Source organism: Oryx dammah, unplaced genomic scaffold, assembly GCF_014754425.2.
Source record: "Oryx dammah isolate SB20612 unplaced genomic scaffold, SCBI_Odam_1.1 HiC_scaffold_26, whole genome shotgun sequence".
NCBI lineage: Eukaryota > Metazoa > Chordata > Mammalia > Artiodactyla > Bovidae > Oryx > Oryx dammah.
This window is the reverse complement of record NW_024070210.1, coordinates 73850967-73876314: the sequence shown is the minus strand read 5'-3', so window position 1 is coordinate 73876314 and position 25348 is coordinate 73850967. Positions and strand designations below refer to the sequence as shown.

Here is a 25348-nt window from a genome sequence, read left to right as displayed (position 1 = left end):
GCCTTTGAAATCTCTAAATATGATGTAGAAGTTGTCGTCAGAATTCTCTGGACGCTCAGGGAGCCGACTGACAGGGCCTGCGTCCTTTTCAGGTTAATGCTGTTGTGTGTAAGTGCTCTTGAAGATAAAAGATTGTAATGTTAAAAGAAAAATCAGCATGCCCACAAAAGAGAACTGTTATGCATTGTGTACAGATTCTGTTCATCAGGGAAGAGCTGAGTAGGAGGACAGACTCAAAAGATGAGCTTCAGATGGTAGGAAGCAAGCGATGGAAGCATACATCAGCTCATCTAAGTGTCAGATAAGACATATGCACCAAGGACGACTTTTCAGGTGATTCATTCCTCCTTATTTGGTCAGTGTGTGTACGGGCTGCCCCACATTATATATGGTAGGGACTTAAGGGAATTCTCTTAGGTCCCTTTGTCCTTTCATGTGAAACGGGAAATTAAACAGCTCTCACTGAGTAGGGCCTGAGTTAAGCCCTTGTCTTTAAAGAGAGAACAGCTAAAAAGTGTTCTTTTATCTTGGGAAATTTGACCTAGTTAAGCTTATAGGTTTTTGCTTATAGTCAAGGGATCTGAATGAGGTGACATATGGAACTTGTATGAAGGCACACAAATTTCTAGCCTCACAGCTGTAACTTTGGAAGTCACTACGGCAAGTGCAGTGAAAATTGTAGTCTATTTGAGTTGTGAGGCAGTGAGAAGTGTACTCTACCAGATGGTGGCATTCATTCTTTAATTAACAAGGATAGACAGCATAACATTTAAATCACATCTGTTTATAGTTTTTTTTTCACATTTTATCAGTCTCATCCATTGACATCATTTATTTCCGTTTCAACAATTTTTGCAAATGTTAATCAACTTCTGTTAGATTTGCATGTTTTTCTTCATGTCACTGATTATGTGTGTCTTCTCTCCCCAGTCTCTGATCATTTTTATTGCTTTTAACTGTAAGTGACTTATTACTATCACGCCATTTGCCCATTCTGTGAATCTTGCTATTTCCAATGATTAACATGAACAGGTTACCGTGGATACATTTTTGCGATCCTTGTGTGGTTGGTAAGTTTTGGGAGTGGATATGACCTGTTTCAACTGTATTTCATCTGTATACATGTAACTGATTATGTGTAAGTAAGGTATTTTCTGTCTTCTAGGGCTTCTTTGAGATTAAAGATAATTTCATGAGTGAGTTTTGATAGATACAAGGTGGTGTCATTGACGTAGGAAAGGTGGTTTCATACATCAGATGGTTCTTGAATTATCAGTTTCTGGCTGGCTATATCGCTTCTGTACAGTCATGGAGAATTTTAGAAATTCAGAATAATTAATGATAATGATTTAGGAATTAGAACTTTGCTATTATGAAGGGAGAAATATGGTTAATTTAGGTAAGAGAACACATAGACCCAGGTAGACAGGCCCAATGTGATATCTACATGATCTTGCTTGAGGGCAGAAGGTGGGCCAGGACTACCCAGGTTCTTTCTAGATTGATAATTCTTTACTAATTAAGTTCTCTCTGGTGATTTGAAAGTTTGGAGAGTGTCTTAAAGTTGGCCAGATAAACAACAGCTATTTTTCTGGAAATATTTTTCTGGATTTTTCTGGAAAATGGAAGGTGATGACCTTAAGACCTCAGTAACTAAAGAAACCAACCTTGTTGAGTTGATAAAGAAGTGAGGTGAAAATTTAACTGAGACAGAGTCGAAAAGAATCTGGCCTGTAGAGAACAAACTAGAGGTTGCTAGTAGAGAGAGGGAAGAAGTGGGGAGGGGCAAGACAGGCGCAGGGGTTTAAAAGGTATAAAAGGAGCTACAAACAAGGATATCTTGCACAGCAAAGGGAATATAGCCAATATTTTACAGTAACTGTAAACGAAATGGTGGTGGTGATTTTAGTCGCTAAGTCGTGTTCAACTCTTGCGACCCCATGGGCTGTAGCCTGCCAGGCTCCTCTGTCCATGGGGATTCTCTAGGAAAGAATACTGGAGTGGATTGCCACGTCCTTCTCCAGGGGATTTTCCCGACCCAGGAAATGAACCCAGGTTTCCTGCGTTGCAAACAGATTCTTTACCAACTGAGCTACGAGGGAAGCCCCATAAATGAAATATTAACCTTTCAAAATTGTGAATCACTGTGTAGTGTACTTTAAACTTCTGTAATATTGTACATCAACTATACTTCAGTAAAGACAGGTTAGTTAAAAAAGGAAAACCTGGCTGTTTGCCGCGTTACACCCATGCGGCGTAATCCCTGGGAAGACTGAACAGAGGCTGATGTGCCTGAAGTACCGCTTGCTTCTTAGGAAGAGTGAACTGTGGTGGAGGAGGATGTTTTGTACACTGGACTTAGGCAGGGACGCTCAGTCTACACGCACTCTGCATATGAAGGCTGATTATTTTTGTGTTCAGAAAACCTCTTAGTCCAATGTTTTGATAAAGCAAAGTTTTTACTTGAAGGCCTTTTAGCTGGATTTCTAGTTATCATGTGATTGAGATCGTAACCAAAGCAAGAAGCAAATTGTCTTGGTTATAATTATGTTTAGAGCCTTTACTGGAAAAAAGCACTGATGTTAATCGAATTTGTGGAATTTTACCTGAGAGTTGGGGCTTACAAGGTGGATTAATTTGGTAACTTTTAAACCTTTTTTAGCCTGAATTCTTAAATGGAGCTCAAGTTGTAAAGCAGATAAAATGAAACTGATTCATTCTATTGCCACCCACCTCCTCCTTTCCATAAAGACTTCCATAAAAGGACTTACACAAAAGATAGCTTAAAATCACCAGCTGGCCCAGTGAAAGGTACCGCAGCCTCATTTCCCAGACTGCTCTTAAGTCATGAAAGCAATAAACTCTCAAGCTCTTAGGTGGGCTGCCAGCAAATGGTAATTAGCTTTCTCTGCCTCCTAGTTTTAGGCAATTTTGGAAACACTTACACAGGTGAGACAGATAGAAGGACTTGAGAAAAATGTAAGGGCTAGTAGGGTCGCAAGGAGAAGGCAATGGCAACCCACTCCAGTGTTCTTGCCTGGAGAATCCCAGGGACGGGGGAGCCTGGTGGGCTGCCGTCTGTGGGGATGCACAGAGTCGGACACGACTGAAGTAACTTAGCAGCAGCAGCAGCAGTGGGGTCGTAAAGAGTTGGACACGACTGAGCGACTTCAGGACAGGACAGGAGGGTGGAAGAGGAGCCCTGTGGAGAAGTGTCATTGAACAGCTGCTTTGAAGGTGGGGTTACCATTTTCTGTGTTCTCAGAGGCCTCTCTCTTCTTTCGTATACACTGATCTAAGGAGGGACTAGAAAAGAGGCTGTATACAGTTTTTGTGCTGGAAAAACCATGGAATTTCAGTACAGTCTGGATCACTTTTTTTTCCCGTTCTTAATGGCCACAGTAATTTGGAGCTCTAATGCTATGTACATTGTTCTGGGCTCAGTAAATAACTTATATATATGCCATATATTAATTACACTTACTAACTTTTTCAAATATGATCGTGCTCCAATATGTATTTTATTTAATACACAATGACAAATGGAAGTATCCTTCTTGGTATACCTGTATACTATGTACATAGTATATTTTTTATTCAGTCATTTATTAAAATTTAGCTTCTTGAAATGATATAAAAATTATTTTTGCTAGCACTTTTTAAAACTTGTATTTTATACTGGAGTATAGTTGACTAACAGTGTTGTGTTAGTTAAGGTATACAGCATTATCTATTCTTTTTCAAATTCTTTTTCCATTCAGGTTATCTAATATTGAGCAGAGTTCCCTGTGCTATACATTTGGTCCTTGTTGGCTATCCATTTTAAGTATGGTAGTGTGTACATGTCAGTCCCAAACTCCTTAAATATCCCTCCCATCACTCTTCCCCTCGGGTAGCAGTAAGTTCATTCTCTAAGTTTGAAGCACACTTTTTTAATACTAAAAGCTGTTCTTGAACTCTTAACTATGATCATTTGCTGCTTATGACCCAATGATTATGTAAGATAAAAATGACCTTAATAGAGTTACAGATATAAAAGTTGTCAATTAGACTATTAACTAATGATATGCTTTAGAGTTTTATAACATTTAAAAATTTTATAGTAGGATAAATTAATATAATTTTCCAATTACATTGTAGCATTTTTGGTTGGCTGTATTTGACTTTTTGACTTAATTACTGAAATTAGTTTTCAATTACTGAAAGTAGACTTTCTGTAGGGGAGTTTCCTTAAATATGCTTTCTTTTATATTTATATATTTATATATATATATATAATCTCACTCATTCCCTTCTGTGGTATAATTACATTTTGTGAGGAACAATCAAGGTTGTTGAAAAATGTATGATTGACTCTTTCAACTTCCTTATTAGGTTCAAAGCAGGAAAGCCTTTTCTAGACTCATTTACTCCAGAAGAAAGTAGAACAGGGACCTTCAGAAACTAGGTTCCTGAGTATAAAAGGCTTTAAAGAGGATACGTTGTCTAGGTATGTATTAGTAGCGTCCCAAATTATAATGGCTTATCTGCAAGCTCTTCATGATAAAGATAATCCTTAAATACTGTTTCTTTTTTGGTAAAAAGAAAGTAAGAGGATGTTTTAAAAATAATGTCGATCAAACATAGTGTTCATAGGCTGGCCAATTAAAGTTGTTGTAAATTAATGTAAATTATTGTTAGAAAAGTAGGACCTTCAGTGAGGAAATCTTTTTATTGGTTCTGCTGTGTATATTGGTACCTTTTGTTTAGCTCTAGCCATTACTGAATATGGGGTGTTGAAGGCTCCAGATATTATTGCTGAACTATTAATATTTCCCCCCGTAACTGTCAGTTTTTGCTCCTGTGTTGTGAGGGTCTCTTATTAGCAGCATATGTTTAAATGTGGTTATCTTTCTGATGGATTGACCCTTTTATCATTGAACAGTGTTCTTTGTCTCTTTGTCTCTTGAAGTCTATTTTGTCTGAAATTTGTATAGCCACCCCAATTTTCTTTTGCATATTATTTGCATAGAGTATCTTTTTCCATTCTTTTACTTCATTTTAATGATATTTTAATCTTTGAATCTAACATATTTCCTATAGACAGCATATAGTTGGATTTTAAAAGAATCTATTCTGTTTCTCCCTTTTTCTTTATTTATATTTAACATTGTTATTGACACAGTTGGGTATTTATATCTGCCGTTTTACTTTTTGTCTTCCACAGGTCTCATGTGTATCATTCCTTTATTCCACTCTTACTGCTCTCTTTTGCACCAAGTGACTATTTTTAGTGCAACAGTTTAATTCTTTTAATTTTTTCCCCACTTTTTAAAGAAGTTGTTTCCTTACTGGTTGCTCTAGGGCTTACCATGTATATTTTAACTTAGAATTATCATCAGCTAAGTTAATTCCAGTGAGATATAGAGATATTACTCTACTAGAGCTCTATTCCTCTTTTCCCATTTTTGTTGTTCTATTGTTTTATATATATTACATCCATATGTCACAAAGCTAATAATATTTTGTTATAATTATTACCTTAAATAATTTTATATCTTTTAAAGAATATGAGAGAAGAAAGAGGAGTAAGCATATATTTATAGCTTTTATTGCAAGAGCCTTATTGTTGGGTTTATTACATACCGAAATATAATTATGCACTTATTATCTTATAATTGCTTTTAAAATCGGTTATTAAAGGAGAAGCTGATTTAGATATATGATTTGCATATATTTCTCCCGTTCTGTAGGTTGCCTTTCACTTTGTTGGTGGTTTCCCTTGCCGTGCAGAAGCTTTTTAGTTTGATGTAATCCTACTTGTTTATTTTTGTTTTTGTTGTCAAGTCCAAAAACTTACTTACAAGACTGATGTCAAGCAATTTACCACCTATGTTTTCTCCTTATGGTTTCAGAGCTTACTTTCAAGTTTTTGATCCATTTTGAGTCAGTTTTTGCATATGGTGTAAGATAAGGGGCTCACTTTCATTCTTTTGAATGTAGCGCGCCAGTGTTCCCATCACTATTTAAAGAAGAGACTGTTTTTTTTTCTCCATTGTATATTCTTAGCTTCTTTGCATTAATTAATTGACCATATGTGCGTGGGGTTATTTCTTGGCTCTTGATTCTGTTCCATTGAACTATGTCTGTTTTTATGCCAATACTATACTGTTTTGATTGGTATAGCTTTGTAATATAGTTTGAAGCCAGGAATTGTGATGCCTCCTCCTTTGCTCTTTTTTTCAAGTTTGCTTTGGCTATTTGGGGTCTTTTGTGTTTCATCACAAATTTTAGGATTGATTGTTTTATTTCTGTGAAAAATGCCATTGGAATTTTGATAGGAATTGCATTGAAGCTGTAGATTGCTTTGGATAGTATGGACATTTTAACTATTCTTCAGATTTATAAGCATGAACTAGTTTTCCATTCATTTGTACTGTCGATTTCTTTCATCAGTGTCTTATAATAATGTTTATGTAATGATGCCTTCCTATTTAGTTTTCACATTGCTTTCATCAGTATTTTCTTATTTGTTCTGCTCTTTCTCCCTTCATGGGATTTTGCAGATTTTATCCTGTCCCAGATTTTTGCAAAATGAAGTAAACATAAAATCTCTAGGAGTTTTTAAGATATACCTTTCTCTAAGTTACATCAAATGTCTTCCAGACTTTATTACTTCTTACTACCCTCTTGTGATGGAGGCTAATGATGACTCTTGTCTCCACATTTAGGTGGAGATAATGAGATTCTTGTTCAGTGATTCTTCTGAGTTGGGGATTAGTGAGTCATTCAGCAGCAAGGCCCAAGCTATTATAAACACTTTGTAAATATTAAATGATGGTGATGGCAGGATCATTAATTCTATCTAGATCTCCAGTCTCCCATTTCAGTGCTTATTTCTGGTTAATAGTTCCTTGGGTGTTTCAGATCATAATCCTTTCACATCGAGCTAATTATTTTCCTCAGGTTTACATTTTTGCCATGGGCTATATCTGTGTTCAAAGTTTTCTACTAACTGGAAAAGCCTCTCTGAACTCTCCTTACCCAGTGGGTCAACAAAAGAATATTCGAGTTTTCCCAAATTAAACCCTGCAGATACTTTCAGCTGTAGTCTACCTACCAGATTCTCATCAGTTGCAAGGTATTTTCTTTGACATGTTCCTAGCATTTGTTATTTATATAGCAGATCTTATTCAGTCACTTATCTTTAATTTGCCAGCATCTTTTGGTTCTGAGAAGCTTTCAGGAATGTGTCAGGCAGGTTTCACGTTAGGTTTCACAGTAGGTTTCAGGCAGCCTTCAAGATCTCTAGATTATAACATCTTTTTGTGCTGTCCAGGAGGTTCATGATGACATATGAGGGCTGAAAGTGATCTTGAAAGGTCGCTTACTCTATTGCTTCATGAAAGCTTATGAAATTTGATTCAGGCAAGGATTATTGACTAGTTTTAAATTTGATATGTGAATGGTTGATGGGCAACCTGAAATTTGTAGTGGACCAAAATAACACCACACAGATAATTTGTTCAATGCAACAGGGAAAAACCTTACTATGGTGGGTAGATCAGGCTTCATGATACAACATCATTGGTTAATCTTAGCTTTTCTTATGTTGGGGCTTCCCTGGCGGCTCAGATGGTAAAGAATCTGTCTGTAATGCAGACCCAGATTTGATCTCTGGGTCAGGAAGATCCCCTGGGGAAGGGAATGGCTACCCATGCCAGTATACTTGCTTGGAGAATTCCATGGATAGGGAAGTCTGGGGGGCTACAGTCCATAGGGTCACAAAGCGTTGGACATGACTGAGCACTTTCTGCTTTCCCACTTTACTCATGTTGGCTCAGCCATTTATCATATGTTGTTCACCATCTGTGATGTATTTTAGCCAAAAATGTTTAACTCAAGTCTGTTGGGCATTTAGATTAAAAATGTTTTTTATCCACTATTTCCTATAAATTAATATACTAATGCCACAAGGAAATAACCAGACAGAACGTGGGTCCTTTTGCCTTCTTTAGTAAATAAATGTCATAGAGGTTGTGGTAGATTCAAAGAGACTTAATTGACAAGCAGTGAGATATAATGCATGGTCTTGAATACTGTCTTGGAAAAACCAACTCTAAAGGAAATTTTGGGGATCAGTTAGGGAAATTTGGAAATTTCCCTCTATAGTCTGGATGCGATAGAAAATGAAATTTATTGAAGAGCAGAGGTGGAGAATATTGATGAAAAAGTCTGGTTACCAAAAGTATATATAAATATAAACATTGTAAAAGATCTGAAAGAATGTACAGCAAAGTGTTTGTAGTGGTGTGCCCAGGTGATGGGAACCTGGGGTTTTTATTTTTTGGCTTGTCTCTCTCTCCTAATTTTCTGCAATATACATGTCCTGTTCCTGTGTCAATAAAAGTGTAAAGTCTAACTCATCTTGTACAAATGGATTATTTTAATGTGTTTTACAGTTTTATAGTATTTTATAAAGATTTTATAATCTTTGGGCTACTCGTTTGAATTGTGTCTTTAGATTCTATATGCATCTTTTTTAGTTTAATTCTTATTATGGAAAATTTCAAATATGTACTAAAGTAGATAGAATTATATAATGAATTTCCATATACTTATCATCCAGCTTCAGAAATTGTCAATTATGCTCAGTTTATTTCATCTTTACTCACCAGTCCTCTCCACCTATGATTTTGAAGCAGATCCTACATCATATCTTTACATCAACAATAGTTCAATATTTATTTCTAAAAGATAAAATATTTAACATAGTTCAGTTCAGTCACTCAGTCGTGTCCGACTCTTTGCGACCCCATGAATCGCAGCATGCCAGGTCTCCCTATCCATCACCAACTCCCAGAGTTCACTCAGACTCACGTCCATCGAGTCAGTGACAAATAATTATACCAAACAATAAGTAAGCAAAATATTTCCTTAATATAAGAAAATACCTTGTTGTTGTTCACATTTCTTCAATGGTATTAGAAGTGAGTTTTTTCTAGTTAAATTGTTTGATATATATATATTTGGTCATGTCATGCAGCCTGTGAAATCTTGGTTCCCTGACCAGCGATTGAACTCAGGCCATGGCAGTGAAAGCATCAATTCTTAACCACTGGACTACCAGAGAATTCCCACTGGTTATATATTTGGATCAGAGTACAAATAAGTTCCCACATTACAGTGGCTGTGTCCATTAAGCTCTTTTAATCTATAGGTTTTTCCCCCCTCCTCCCACCATTTTCCCCTTGTAATTTATTTGTCGAAGAAACTAGACCTTTATCTTTTGTAATTTCTCACATTATGCATTTTTCTGCATGCTCTCTCAGCATTTTAATGCCCAAGACTGGAAACTGTTGTCTGAAATGCATCTGAGCAGGGCTCCCATTTAAAGCTTATAAAATATACTTATGGGGTGTGTTTGTAAAATCTGTAAATTGGAAGAAGTGATTTTTGCCTTTAAGTCTTTTGCCTGAGACTCTTACAGCCTTGATTATTTCAGTGAGAAATAACTCTTGAAATAGGATACATTCGGGTAGACTTTAGAGATTCAGTCACACAAATTTTAGGTGGGAACTCATCAGATTTCCTTTTGACAGCAAAATGAAAAGTTTGCCCAGAAAGCACAATGTATGATATAATGGGGTTCTCTTAAAATACTATTTAATGTTTTCAGAGAGCTTGGCTTATATAATGTACTCTTTATCGTGATACCTATGTACTGTGTTTTTGTTTTGTTTTTAAACTTGTTGCTAAGGCGACTAAGGTCTACATTTCTACTGCCAGCTTATCGATTTGTCTCTAATGATTGCAGATCGAAGATGACAGTGATGCAGAGACCTATGGAGAAGAGAATGAAGAACAGGGAAATTATTCTAAAAGGAAGATAGTCTCTAATTGGGATCGATATCAAGATACTGAAAAAGAAGTTGATAATGAAAGTGGAGAATCACAGAGGGGGACAGATTTCAGTGTTCTTCTCAGCTCTGCAGGTATGAATCCCAGTTGCATACTACTTAGTGCTATGAAAGTTGCATGGACATTTATATTCCTTTTTAAATAGCATTTTAATAACTAACATTCATTGTTTGGATTTTAAATCCAGGTAAAGGACAGTATCTAATGGTCTGCAAGGAAAAAGTGATGTTTCTTTCAGTGGAAGCCTTGGGTTTCCACATACTGATGTAGGATGACTTAAGTTCTGGTTGAAATGGGTAAAAGGCTTTATGGGAATGAAATGCTAAACTGTGCCCTGCTAAACTGGATAGGCTGAGAGACAGAAGTGTTTTCTTTGATTTCAGAGGAATAGGTACTTAAGTTTATACAACGCTTTCTTATGTTTCTAGAATATATGTTCATTCTTCCTTCTTTTATAGCCAGGAATATACATACTAGTGGGTAGGCACACGGAAGCCATGTGTACCTGAACACCAAACTTTTTGTTTTTGAATAGTCTTCTTTATCAGTAAGGCGAAAAACTAACTACTTCTATGACCATCTGTTTAAGATTGACTCCCTGGAGTGATGCACAGCACTGTGAGGCTGGAGAGTGGTGGCAGGAAACGGAGTAGAGCTGGTTGTATAGAAGGCTATTTGCTACCAGGCTATGGCCTAAGAATTGAAGTGACGAATGGCGGATAGACTTGTGGTTTTCAGGAGTTAGGGAGGAGGGAGGCTGGGGGATGCATATGCCTTGCAGCACTCATATTGATCAATATCTTGATTGTGGTAGTGAACACACAAACTTATACAGACACTCATAAAACACACAAGTGAGCGGAAATAAGACAGGGGAAGTCTGAATAAAATTGGATTCTAGGTCAAATGTCAATTCCTGAGTGACATATTCAACTATATCGTTTTGAAAAATGTTAGCATTGGGGCCAACTGTGTAGGAGATCTTGTTGTATTATTTCCTATAACTATGTGAGTTTATAATTGCCTCAAAACATTTCCAGATTAAAAAAAGTAAAGGGTGAAGCTCTGTGAGAAGCAGAGAAATAAGTGACAATAGTATTTTCAGATAGTTGGTTTTAATTTCCCTCTTCTTCCCAGCTTTTATGTTGCAGTTAAGTTGTACCTTTTTTTCTCATCTACCTGTATTTTTAAATGCCTGTACCAAACTAAGAATCATAAAGTGAATTCTCTTCTAACTTAATAGAATAAACCCTTTGGGTAGGAAAGGAAGAGGTAAGGGGAGAGAGAATTAGATTTGAGTAGGAGAACAGACGGAAAAGGCGATGACACCCCACTCCAGTACTCTTGCCTGGAAAATCCCATGGACGGAGGAGCCTGGTAGGCTGCAGTCCATGGGGTCGCTAGGAGTCAGACACGACTAAGATACTTCACTTTCACTTTTCACTTTTATGCATTGGAGAAGGAAATGGCAACCGACTGCAGTGTTCTTGCCTGGAGAATCCCAGGGATGGGGGAGCCTGGTGGGCTGCCATCTATGGGGTCGCACAGAATCAGACACGACTGAAGCGACTTAGCAGCAGCAGAACAGATTGAGCCTGGGGTCATTATGTTTATGCCAACAGCGTCACCCCTTTGTGTGGTTGGTGGCATCCAACTTGCTAACTGTTCAGTGATGGGATTTTTGCCACTCAGATGATTGTTTCCTTCTTCTTGTCTGCATGTTGGCCAGTTGTGGATTTATAAGCTCTTTTCTTCAAATATGAGAAAGGTGAAATGTGAGCTGGTCAGTTTCAGTTTTTAATCAGCTGTTTTGCTAACAGATTTAGGGGGAAAATTGAAGTAGTGCAATAAAGTTAACATGTGGACTACCTACCAGTGGATTTGACTGAATCACTTGTGTAGTCAGTTACTAGGACACTATCTGGCAATAAAATATACAGTATAAATGTTTGAAGGCAATTCAGAATTCTAGTCTAACCCAACTCTTATGTGCATTGGCTTATGATTTTGGTTACTTATTTTAGTGTTTTATTTATAACTTAAAGCCTGGCATGGTTTGGGTCTCATATGTATTTTTCTTATAGCCTGTCTTTGCTTACTGATTTCCTGAGTGGCTTGTTTATCTGTAATTAGTTTCTTGGGAAATCACAGCCAACACATCTTGATATGTGCTTACATTTCTTCCCCACTCTGCTGCTGATCTATCATTTTCTTTTCACTGCAGCATAAGCCTAAGAAGAGCTACCATGCTTTCTTCGTTTGTGGTGGGGTAGGGCTATGTTGGTTTATTTCTGATAAGTGGAGTTCATTCTGTAATCATAAAACATTAAGAATGTCCTGTAGATAGGCTGACCATATTCCTTAGAATGATTGTGACTTTTAGTATACTGTCCTAGTTTGTATAAATACATTTATAACCCAGAAAAAATATCATAGACGTGCATATCATGAACTTTCCTGCTGCTGCTGCTAAGTCGCTTTGGTTGTATCTGACTCTGTGCTACTCCATAGACGGCAGCCCACCAGGCTCCCCCGTCCCTGGGATTCTCTAGGCAAGAACATTGGAGTGGGTTGCCATCTCCCTTCCCCAATATGAACTTTCCTAGATACTGCCAAATTGCTCTCCAAAGAGAAGACAAGCTGAGCTTTCTAGTTTTCGCCAATATGTAGAGCCGTTAAAACTTTTTTCTTTCTCTTTTGGCCAATTGATTGAGTGCTATCTAGTTGAGTTTCCTTCAACAATTATTGGAGCACCCACCATTTCCAAGTACCATTTCAGAGAATGAGCATACTGAAGTGAAACAGAACAGACACAAATATCAGCCTCATGGAGTTAACATTCTAGAGGGTGGAGGCACACAATAAAGAAAAGGAAACTGTATAAGATATTAAACGGCTATAATTAGGATAGAAATGAAGTGAGGAGGGGCTGTTACCATTTTATAAAGGTGACCAGAGAAAGTCATACCGATAAGATGACATTTGAATAAAGACCTGAGGAAGGTGAGGGAGCAGGCATTGAGAATGTCTGTGGGAAGTGCTCCAGGCAGAGAGAGGAGCAAGTTCAAAGGCTTTGAGACAGGAGTAAAGGAAATAACAGAGAGGCAGCATGGCTGGAGCAAAGTAAGCAGGTAGGCAGTGAAGTCAGAGAGGTGTCACGTGTCCAGATCCCATGGAAACTTGTAGACCGTTATAAAGATGTTTCCTCTGAGTGAAATGTGTAGCCAGTGGAGGGTTTTGAAGAGAAGAGTGATACAGCTCACTCTTGTTTTAACAGTCAGTCTATCTGATGAGTTGGAAAAGCCTGAAGATAGATGAGGGAAGGAGCAGGTAGACCAGAGAGGGTATTGGAATAAAGCTGTTCCTCAGCACCCATGGGAGATTGGTTCCAGGACCTTTAGCAGATACCAACATCTGAGATGCTCAAGCTCCTTACGTAACAGTCAACTGCTGTTTCTGTGGTATAGCAGGTGGTATGCAGCACAGTCAACTCTGTTTCTATGGACTCAGCATCTGCAGATTTCCATCTGTGGATGAGGAACCTGCAGATATGGAAGGCCGACTGTCATGCAGATAGGCATTGATGGTGGCAGGGGCCAGGGGTGGGAGCTGTGGAGGTGGTGAAACATGGTGGAGTTTTGGATCTATTTTGGAAGGAATGCTTCCCAGGTGGCGCTAGTGATAAAGAACTCGCTTGCCGATGCAGGAGACGTAAGAGACATGGATTCAGTTCCTGGGTCGGGAAGATCCCCTGGAGGAGAGCATGGCAGCCCTCACCAGGATTCTTGCCTGGAGAATCCCATGGACAGAGGAGCCCAGCAGGCTACAGTCCATAGGACTGCAAAGAGCCGGACATGACTGAATTGACTTTGCATGCGGAGCAAGCACAAATGTAGGGTATGAGATTGGACTTGCAAATGTGGGTATGAGATGAAAAGATGCATAAAGATGATGCCAAGATTTCGGCTTGAACAGCTAGAAGAAGGGGGTTAAAATTATCTGAGTTGGATAAAACCGTAGGAGGTGCTCAGTTTACATGTGTTAAAAGTGAGATGCCAGTTAGACATCTGTATTAGTCAGAATCCTGTAGGAAATAGATGGTACACTCCGTATAATTATAAGGCATTTTTAACAAAGGAATCACAAAAGTGTGGGTAGGATGTAGAGAAAACACAAAGACAGTACAGTATTGGAAGGCGGGTAAAGACAGAGATGTTAACATCCCTGTTACCAGAATGCTGAAGGAGAGCGTCATGTGAGATGTTTACCTTGAGAGGATGAATCACCTTGGTCAAAAGATGTAGCCAGCAAAGGTGACTCTACCAGGAGAAGGACAGGGCGATAAATACTCTGGTTTTAGACTCCTTTTTTCCTCCATTGTCCTGCCATGGCTTCCCGTAAGCCTAACCTACTGAAAGTCAGAAGGCAAGGAAAACCTGTAGCTGTGATCTGTATAGCCCAACCTCTGGGCAGAACAGGGAGAAGACCGGTGGAGATTGCTTCTGGACTGGAGCACAGCACCCGGCCGGGAATGCTGGAAATGTCAAGCGGGTTGTTGGATGAAGGTGTCCGGAGTTCAGGACCCAGGTTTGGATAGGAGATTCACATGTGGGTGAAGCCAGCCTGTAGGTGGTGTTGAAAGTCACGAGAACGTGTGAGATGTTCAAGGGAATTTTTGGTTAGAAAGGTACTGAGTGTTGGGTACCACAGTGTCTGTGGTTATGGATGAGAAAAAATCGGCAAAGGAGAACGAACATGTTTCCAGGAAAAAAGAGGGGTCAGTGTCAAATGCAGCTGATGACAAGCAAGAATTGACAGCTGAAGTTACTAGTGATCTTAGCTAAAGCAGTTTTATTGCAGTGGTGGGATAAACTCTTTCTTGCATTTAATAAGAATATGGAAGGAGAGACATGTCAGAGAAAGTATAAACAACTATTAGTATTGAGTTTTGTTCTAAAGGGGAGTAATGGAGGAAGTGGATCAAAACGTGTTTTTTAAACATGGGAGAAGTAATTGAATGTTTACTGGTTGATAAAAACATCCAGGAAAGAGGTAAAAAATAATCTGAGAAGAGATGAGAATTGAGGATCTGGATTCTTTGGTCTACATGAGATGAAGGAATCATTTGTAGAGATGGAGTTGATTGCCCACTGCTAGGGGCTGGGGCAGTTTTTCAACTGTGATTGGAGGATACTCAAGACTATCAGGCGGCGCTAGTGGTAAAGAACCCACCTGCCAATGCAGGACACATAAGAGATGTTCCATCCCGGGGTTGGGAAGATCCCCTGAGAAGGGCATGGCAGCCCACTTCAGTATTCTCGTCTGGAGAATCCCACGGAGAGAGGAGCCTGGTTGGCTACAGTCCATAGGGTCACAAAGCTTCGGACGTGACTGAAGCGACTCAGCACACACAGACACACACACTCTATTTGGGCATAGTTAGTTGGGTAGATGTGACGGGGGTTTGAGGAAGCTCTCTTCTGGTTCTTTCTGTTTTCTTAGTGAAATAAGAAAGCTATGAGTGAGAGTCAGAGAGGAGATACTGGAAATGTGAGGAGAGGGTAGAAGTTAAGAGATAGTTATCTATAGGAAAAGTAACATCATGGTTGCCAAAAAGAGAAGGGATCGGAGGATAAATTAGGAGCATGGGATTAACAGATACACACTGCTTTATATAAAATAGAAAAACAATAGGATCCCACTGTATAGCACAGGGAACTAGATTCACTATCTTATTCAGTAATGAAAAATAATCTGAAAAATATAACTGAATCACTTTGCTATTTACCTGAAATAACATAGTACTGTAATACAACTACATTTTAATAATTTAAAAAAAATACTAAAAAAAGAAGCAAATAGGAGACCAGGGTGTAGGAACTCGAATGAAACGGGAAAATGTGGTCTGGTTGCTGAGAGCTAATGGAGGCCCATTGGACGTTGATGACCATGAGTTTAAGGTGAGAAAGGGTATGTTTCCCCCCATTCACATTCTGTTGTACGGGTGCAAGTATATATAACTGAAGTATACAATACCTCAGTGGGATTCTATTCATATAAAGTTCAAACACGAGGGAAAAGAAGTAAATGGTGTTATTTAGGGATGCATGTTTAAATGGTAAAATGAAAATCAAGGAAATGATTATTATAAAAATCAGGACTGTGGTCACCTCCAGTGGAGAGATGAGGGGTAATAACTGGGGAGGGGTGTGTAGTGGGTGTGGGGAGTGGGGATGAGGGAGATGGCTCTGCTGACGTCTGTATTCTGTTTCTTGATCTGGATAGTAGTTACTTATGTTTGTTTAATAATTCTTTAATTGTGTGTATGTATTGCTTATGTATCTCTATGAGGCAAAAAGTCTACAAATGGATTTCTTATGGTAGAATTTCAGACACTGCCACAGACCAAAAGCAGCCTTTTGAGAGAAGCAGCCTGTTTTTGCGCCTTCAGCCTGTGTCATCAACGAGCAGGTGCTTTCTGCGTTGAGTTTTTGGCCAGGGGCTCTGGCATCCCATTTTCACAAATGGAGGGTATGGGAAGGGGACTAGCTTGCTTGAAGTCTTACTTTTTCTGATAGGATTGGGAGCCTTCAGATATCTTTTTAGTACTCTTTCTGTAAGCCTTCAGCTTATAGCTAATCATGCTTTTAGCTCTTCTTTTTGAATAATATCCTTGCAATTCTAAGTTATATTTTTAAAGTTTTAAAAAGGGTACCATGCTCTCACATTGACGCATGAAAACTGAGATCTTTAAGCAATTTTTCTACCTTCTCCTTTTTTTTCCCCCCCAAATGGTGAGTTATTAAAATCATGCCATATGCTTTTTTTTTTTTCCCCCCATGTAAGATGCCTCGGATAACAAAGTTAGAAAAATGTTTACAGTGTGAACAGGATGCACTGGGGGCAATATTGAAGATAAACATGAGAAAACCAATCTTTTTTGTGCAAATCTATAAGGTGTTTAACTGGAACAAATAAAAATGAAATGATTAGACTACAGTTTGGTCAGCACAGCTGTCTAGGCATGTTTTTATTTGAAGCTATTACAAGAAGGAGCCTGTCTATCCTATGGATGGGATGCTGCCTGATTCATGGGTCATTGAATAAAACCAATTTAGACGTTCATAAAAAGCTACTATCTTATCTTCCTCATAATTTTATGAAAGTTCATTGGGGGGGAGGTTTTAATTATAATGATATTTGATTTCTTTGCCTCTATATCCTCTTGCCAGCAGTTAGACCAAAAAGGAAAAGAAGGTTGTCATTCTAGCACCTGTATTTTTAAATTAAATTTGGAACATTTTTTTCAGTGAAGCAGCAAGATAGTTGAGTTGTATTTGACCTCCTTGATTCAGTTCTTTTGTTTTTCCCTCTTTTTATTTGGTATGTGTTTTATTAGTTTTTGCTAACATTCTCATATTACAAAGGCAACTTAGTGGAAAAACTTTTCATTGCTCTTTGAATCATTTGAAGTAACACAAGCAGAACTATACATTAAAACAGTCTTTATTTGAACAACAGAAACAAAAAGGTTAAACCATAGAAGGAAAAAAGTCTTTTCCTTTCTTTTAGCTGGACACTGAACTGGGTCTAACTTGATTTTCTTTTTTTGCAAACCTTCAAAGATAGAAGCAGCTGAATACCTAGAAATGTGTTTGCTACCCTGCTTGTTTCCCGCACGGTTGTACTTTCTGTTGTTTTGATGGAGGCTCTTTGTCTGTTTTTACTGGTCCAGCTGCCTCATTTTTATCGTGTACACCATTGCTATCAGTTTTCATTTCCTTGCTCTGAAACTGTACTTTTCTTCCGACAGATGCAGCCTATGCTGCTTTAATTCCTTCTTCTTTAAGTCTGTGACCTTTTGATTTCCATTTGTTGAGGGATTCCGATTGAGCCACCATGATTTTTTTCAGGGCTGGGTTTTGTGCCTCTCCTCGTACTCCTCATCTCTCTCTTTTGTTCTTTAATTGGAGGTTACCATTATTGGCTTCTTCAGCCTTATCTATTATTTCTATTGCTTTCTCATGAAATGGAATTATGTCTCTCTTTTTCACCTTTGATAAAGTCTATCCACGTTATTTCTTTACAATTTGAGAAGAGGAAGTCTGATCTTCTCTGTAGGTCAGATCATCTAAGTCATCCAAAAAATTTCAGAAAACATCCAATCTTTTATTGTAGAGATTTCATATCAGCATTTACAGCTCTGTCCTTTTTCCTCTTGTTTAGGCCTTAATTTAGCTTATGATTTATTTTGCCTTTCTCTCCTTAATTATTTTTTTTGCAAATTAATCTTCCTTGAAAAGCATCAGATGATCTGTCTTTATGCTTTTGGTCAGAGGTCTCTAAACTTTTTAGCAAAATCAGACACTATAATATGAATTCTTAAATGCTTCGTAAATATGTTTCTCATTTGAATATTTTGTGCTTGACCTTTCAGTTCAGTTCAGTCGCTCAGTCATGTCCCACTCTTTGCGACCCCATGAATCGCAGCACGGCAGGCCTCCCTGTCCATCACCATCTCCCGGAGTTCACTCAGATTCGCGTCCATCGAGTCCGTGATGCCATCCAGCCATCTCATCCTCAGTCGTCCCCTTCTCCTCTTGCCCCCAATCCCTCCTAGCATCAGAGTCTTCCAATGAGTCAACTCTTCACATGAGGTGGCCAAAGTACTAGAGCTTCAGCTTTTATCTACTAATATTTCTTTTGTCACCACAGGTTGTGCCAGTTGAGAATTCTTTCATATAAATGGATCTATTTTTACATTATTTTTTATAGTTAACAGTCATCAGACATTTTATACTCAGCGGAAGGAGTTTTACATGGAGAGCTTCTGATTTTAGGTTTATCTTTATTTTCATGAGTTCTGACTTTGACTTTCTTAATATTTCTATTATAAGTTTGTAGGCATTTTGAATTTTATTATCTCCAGAGGTACCCAGCTTTCATCCAATTTGATCTGTTCCTTAAAACATCTATCTCATGGCAAATTAAAGTCATTCGAATAACACTTGGTTTGTTGACAGGTGTTGGTCCCAGAGCAGCCATTTCTTTACTAGCACCATTTTCGGCTCTAGTGGCTGTCTTCCTGAGCCTAGTCCTTCAGCGCTTAGCTGCAGGGTCCACTAGCAGAGACCACGGTGTCTCAAGTTCATTTATGAACTGAATGTTTACCTATACTGTTAGGTAAATTATTCTTACTAGAAATCTTGATGAGAGCACATTGTTGAATCTTTTTGGACTTTACTTGTATTCCGGATGCTGTTCTGGTTGATAATGTCTAACTGTCTGCATCATCCAGTCTGCGAGTTACATTCTAACAGCATCTGGCATGTTCCTTCTGACTCTCCTGTCTACCCTGTCAGTCTCTTTATTTTGGGGGACTGATACTTCCCTTTAAAAAATTACCGTCATATAAAGGAGGCTTTTGGAAAACAGAGCAAATAAATGCCCATAATCAATGTCATAATTAAGTGGAAGTTGATAAGTTTCTTTACTTACTCTAGAAAGATTTCAAATGAATTATTTTGGTATAAGCCTTTAATGAAGGTCAGAGTAGAATCTCTTCTAATATAAAAGGCATGGAACATGAATTTAAAGCTAAGAGAAGGGCAGATATAACCACAGGATTGTGATAACAAAGTTCTCTGTTTCAATAAGTGTACCTGAAGTATCATATGTATATTTTGGTTGTAGAATAGAAGTCCACTGGATTGATGGATGTCAGCTGAACTGTCTCGGTTCTGGTTGTCACTTATTAACTACATGCTCTGGAGGGAGTGAAACTCTCGGAACTTCCTTTTTTATTTTTATTAAACTGTGAATTAGAAATAATACCTGCATTGCTTTAATCCAAAATGGTTGCAGGGATCCTGTAGAATTTTAGACTATAAAGTGGTATAAAAAGCTAAGAATTATTTTATAGGCAAAGACAAGCAATCTGTTGGAGTAGAATATATCGTATAAGTGTGATGGTTGAGAAAAGCTAGTTTTGTGTTTGAGGTCGGGCCATTAACATAGGTCATCATTAAAATAACAGCACAATATTGACACACAGAATGTAAAACACAGTGACCGTTAGTCTGTTTTCTCTCTCATGGGATTTGTCAACCTTTTTCAGTCTCTACAACTACAGAGAGGACACAGGGAACTTGAAAGATGATTAAAAATGGGAAAAACTGGATTTCTGATGAAAGGTTTATGATGCTAAGAAGTCTGAGAAGTGATTTAATAATTATGTCATATGTGTTCCAGGCCCTAAAGACAGAGTAAAAAAAGCTAAATGTGCTCAACTGAAATGCCAGGGAGATGGAAACTTATGTGTATTTTGTATATAAAATGTTAACTAGGCGTGTAAGGGAGAGTTGTAGAATTGTTTTAATTAGAAATCTTTCAATATGGGTATGTTCTCATTTGACTGGGATGGATTCAACAATGGTCCTTCCTGTTGCACAGGGACAGGCAAGGTGATTTATCAAGGAATATTATTGTCCTTTTTATTTAAAAAAAATTTTTGGCTGCACCACAGGGCTTGCCAGGATATCAGTTCTCCAACCATGGATTGAACCTGGGCTATGGCAGTGAAAGTGCTGAATCCTAACCACTAGACCATCAGGGAACTCCCAAGAAATCTTTTTTTAACCCTGTCTTTTTGTTCTTCTGGCTTCTTTAAATTTTGCAAAGGTTCTATAGCATTTTACCCATGTGCATTAAGTTAACACATCCAGCATTCTCAGAAGTGTTAGGCTTAAAATAAATAAGCAAGAGATGTATGTGTAAATGGATCCCTGTGGCCGTTAGTGACCCTGTGACAGCAAATGACCTTAAGCTAAGACGCTGATGGCAATAAGTACTACCATTTCCTAGATACCTACCAGGTGAAGGCTCTGTATAAGCCGTGATACAAAGGCTTTTTTCAGTATCATTGATTTGTGTTAACTTAATGCACAGGTGTGTTGAAATGAAGTCTTAAAAAACAGTGTTAAATATGTATAGCATTCACATGTAGCCGAATAAGGATTAACCTTAAGCCTGGCTTCAGAGTTGGTATCTTTCCCATTTGATACTGTCCATCAAAATCTACATATATACCATTAAGATACACATTCTCTTGTATGTTTGTTTCTGCAAAAGGAAGCTTTATTGTGCACACTTTGTCTGCAGCTTGGAAGAGGGTGTGTGGCTGGTTACGAAGGTAAAGGCAGAGACTCAGGCTGAAGTCTGGAGGCCAGGGAGCTGCAGCAAGTCTTTAGAAGGTGCTGCCTCTGGAGGCTTCTAGTCATGCCTAAGGATGAGCATTTCAAAGAGGTCTCACCCAGCCCTGCCTCAGGCTGGCCTGAGGAGTTTGTCAGGTGGTTGTCCTTCTTGATGAACTTCACCTTGTGATCCAGTAAGCATTTCTCCAGGAAGTCAGGTGGGCATCTCTGTGGGCAGAACCCAGGGCTTGCAGATTCACAGCAGGACCTGATTCAGGGTTTCCTCTGGGCTCAAGATCTCTTGGCACCAAGGCTGTGACTCCACTCATCTTGAGGCAGCTCCTGCATATCCCAGAAGAAGACTCAGCCACAGCCCTAATTTCGAATCTTCTAGAGATGTATGGCACCCTTGCATTTTCCCAGTACCTCTGGCCGGTCACACTTTTGCAGTTGGAATGGAAACCCAGAGAGAGATGTACAGGAAGCCCACAGTTGCAGGTTGACCAGGTGGGTGATGGCAGCTTTGACCTTTTTGGAATAATTCTGATGGATCTGGGAGCTCATGGTTGACTGGGGACAAGGAGCCAACCACAAAACCTGGTATTAACTGTTGTCGGAAGCAAGGGGTGGCATAGAGATGGTCTTGGGGGCTGCAGCTGAAGAGGGGATTGGAGAATGGGGACAAATCTTGGGTCTGTCTCAACCAATACTGCTGAGGCAAGAGACAGATCCAAGGACTGCCTAGTGCAATCGATTCTTTTGTTGTTTTTTTAAAGTCAATATCATAAATGAATTTTCTGGGAAGAAACTTCAAATGTACCTTTTCCGGTTGAAAGGTGTGACATAAATCAAAAGATTAGAACACATACAGGATACTGCATTGTACATTCTTAGTGTATTGTCATACTTAAAGAGAATGGGAGGAATGCTTTCATATGATTTGTTGCATTGGTCTTAGCATTTTCAGTTACCTAAGAACGGAACTGATGCTGATGAAATGTCAATATATATTCTGCCTAATTCGCTTGCTGAGTGTGGTGTGCATTCCACAAATAGTGAGGATGTCAATTTACTGCTTTTCGTAATCTGTGGTGATAATTACTTTTGGAAATAAAACCTGTATCTTACATATTTCGTTGGCACTTGTGAAAGGGACTTAATAGTCTCTTGGTCATTATTTATCATCCCTTAAACACTGCATCCTATGAATTGTACATGGAGGGAAAGCTTTCATTTTTAATAATGATACTGCTAGTCTCTTAAAATCATGAAGTTTGAGAACTTTTTTTCTTCATCTATTCATCAGTTATTTACTAGTGAAGTAGACAGTTTTTGTGGTTTCAGTGTTTCCCTTGAGAAGCGCAGGGTGTGATTTACTGCATCAGTGGTCCATACATTTGGTACTACGTTTTGTCTTCTTTCAGAACTGTAGCCCTGGGAAGATAGTCTTCAATGAAAAGCGACTTACTTTGTAGCCTAGCATAAATCTATTCCAACAAGTGAGGAAGGTGGTAAAGTTGCAGAATATCTTACATGTGGATTTATTTAATACTAAGTGATATGAAGACCCATTTATTTATTTGGCTTAAACAATAGAAATTTATTCTTTCATAATTATGGAGGCTAGAAGTCAAATCAGCTTATCAGCAGGGCTATATTCCCTCTGAACATTCTAGGAAAAAATAGTTCCATGTCTCTTCCAGTTTCTGATGGTTCCAGATGTTCCTTGGCTTGTGGGAACATCACTCCAACCTCAGATCCTGTCGTCCCTTAGTTACTCAGTTGTGTCCTACTCTCTGCAGTCCCATGGACTGTAGGCCGCCAGGCTCCTCTGATCATGGGATTCTCCAGGCAAGAATACTGGAGTGAGTTGCTATTCCCTTCTCCAGGGGATCTTCCCAACCCAGGAATTGAACCCATGTCTCCTGCATTGCAGGCAGATTCTTTACCATTTGAGCTACAGGGAAGCCTGCCATCTTCACCTGAGGCCCAATTATTAATTTTTGATATTTTAATTTTCTAATACTACTTAGATTTTTCAGAAGAGTTGCAATAATATCCTTCACCTAGCTTTCTCTAATGTTAAATAACATCTTAAACATAGTACCTTTATCAAAATTAAGAAAATCACATTGGCATACAACACACTTCATTTGAATTTCCCTGTTTTCTCCCCACTGATGTTCTTCCTTTGTTCTAATGCAGGATACCACATTGCATTTATTTACCTCCTTAGTCTCCTGTAGTTTGTGACAGTCTTTCAGTCTTTTCTGGACTTGATACTTTTGAAGAATAATGGTTAGGGATTTTGTAGCATGTTTAATTTGGGTTTTTCTGATGTTGACTCATGATTAGACTGAGGTTCTGGATTTTGGAGGGGGTACCACAGAGGCGATGTGCCTTTCTTGTTGGCACACATGATTCAGTGTAGTACTACTGATAGTGTTGACTCTGATCCCTTGATGAAGATGGTATTTGTCAGGTTTCTCCACTGTCAAATTACTTCCTCCTCTCTGATCATTGGGTCCTACTCACTCCCTGGAGAATGGGAATTAAGCTTTACCTACTCAGGAGGAGTATCAGCTTCTGGGCATAGGTTAAAATAATGAAGTAAATAACATCTTGGGGGAAATATTTTGAGGCTGTGCAAATGGTTTTTTTCTCTTTAAAGCCTCGGGGGAACCAGTTTTCTCAGAATGAGGCTGAGTTGCCTGGGATAAGCAGGAATGCTGTAATACTGAATAGTTGACTTTTTCAATTTATTTATGCTTTATTGCAGAGCTATCTGTTATGTAAATGGTGCTATTCTCATGTCATTGGTCTTTCTGTCAATTTCTTTGAAGAATGGAAGTATTTATATTCATTGAGTGGGGTGAATGAGGGTACATCTGTTAAACAAGGTTAAAACATCAATTGATTTTAATTTCTTCATTAATCAGTTACAAAATGCTTATTTATCTCTGAGTATGTGTTGGCTCCCAAGTAAGGTACATATGTATGTCTGTGTATATATAAATATATATAGATGTAAGGCAGGCAGATTCTTTACCACTGAGCCACCTGGGAAACCCATATGTGTGTGTATGTAATATATGTGTTTATATATGCATGAGTGTATGCGTATATGTGTGTGTGTATGAACAGCTTCATTCCAAAGGACATGTACACATGTCTAAAATCCATTGGTCAGAAATCTTCATTTAAAGGATAGATACATAAGTATAACTGAATCGCTGTGATGTACACCTGAAACTAACACAACATTGTAAATCAACCACAGTTTAAAGAAAACCTCATTTAATGTTGAACTTCTTATGCAAGAGACAGGCATGGTGTCCCATGCAATTTGGAGGTGTCATCTTTTGAAAGCTACCCTAGCAGAAGTTGACAGATGAGAAAGAGGCATGTTTCACTGAGCTGGTATATACCACCTACTTGGCTGATCTTCCATGGAAGTAGGGGTAATTCTAGGGTAGACTTTGTTGCCCCTGAGGGGCTGTCCAGACAGGGGCTGATCCAGAGAGATACTGTGGTTAAGGTTGATAAGGTAGATTTTGATAAGGGGAAAAAAATCATGACATTTTCATGTATGATATAATCATTTATTTGGTACTGCTATTCTCAGCAGTCCCATAATCTGAATGCATTCTTGCTTAGATATTTGAGTAAGAGAAAATTGGAATAGTAGTATTTGATACAGTGCTAGATATGAGAAAGGACTTACAGCATTTTAAAAAATTTGTAAGATCTTAAAAATATGAATAGGATTTGGCAGTGATGATTTAACAGCAGTCTATCATATTGAATCTGACCATTAGACTGAAATTTGGTTTCTTAAGCAGGTTACTGCTTTGCTCCAGAATAATTTTAGTGATTAGCTATTGTCAGAAATACCTTCATTTATTTTTTTCTTTGCAGAGCACAGCGTTTCTCATTCTTGGTGTCATCAGAGTAGGGTTTGGGTAAGGGGGGGTACACTTGCAGGAATTTGCAATGGAGAAGGCAACATTGCTGTGAAATGTATTGGGGCCATTTCATACTAACTTATGTTGAATAATAATAACTGCCTTAATTTGAGGTCAAGGAGGTAGATGTGGTACGTGTGTGTGCACTAGGTTGCTTCAGTCGTACCTGACTCTGTGACCTCATGGACTGTAGCCTGCTAGGCTCCTCTGTCCATGGGATTCTCCAGGCAAGAATATTGGAGTGAATTGCCATGCCCTCCTCCAGGGGATCTTCCCACCCAGGGATCAAAC

At 38.6% G+C, this 25348-nt stretch overlaps 1 protein-coding gene across 1 annotated transcript in view; it reads left to right on the top strand.

Moving 5' to 3' along the window:
* Positions 1 to 25348, top strand: part of AVEN (apoptosis and caspase activation inhibitor) — a 188181-nt gene that overhangs the window by 26865 nt on the left and 135968 nt on the right. The window contains exon 2 of the mRNA XM_040227003.1: positions 9797 to 9974. Coding sequence (XP_040082937.1) covers positions 9797 to 9974 — 178 coding nt within the window. The remainder of the gene's footprint in view (positions 1 to 9796; positions 9975 to 25348) is intronic.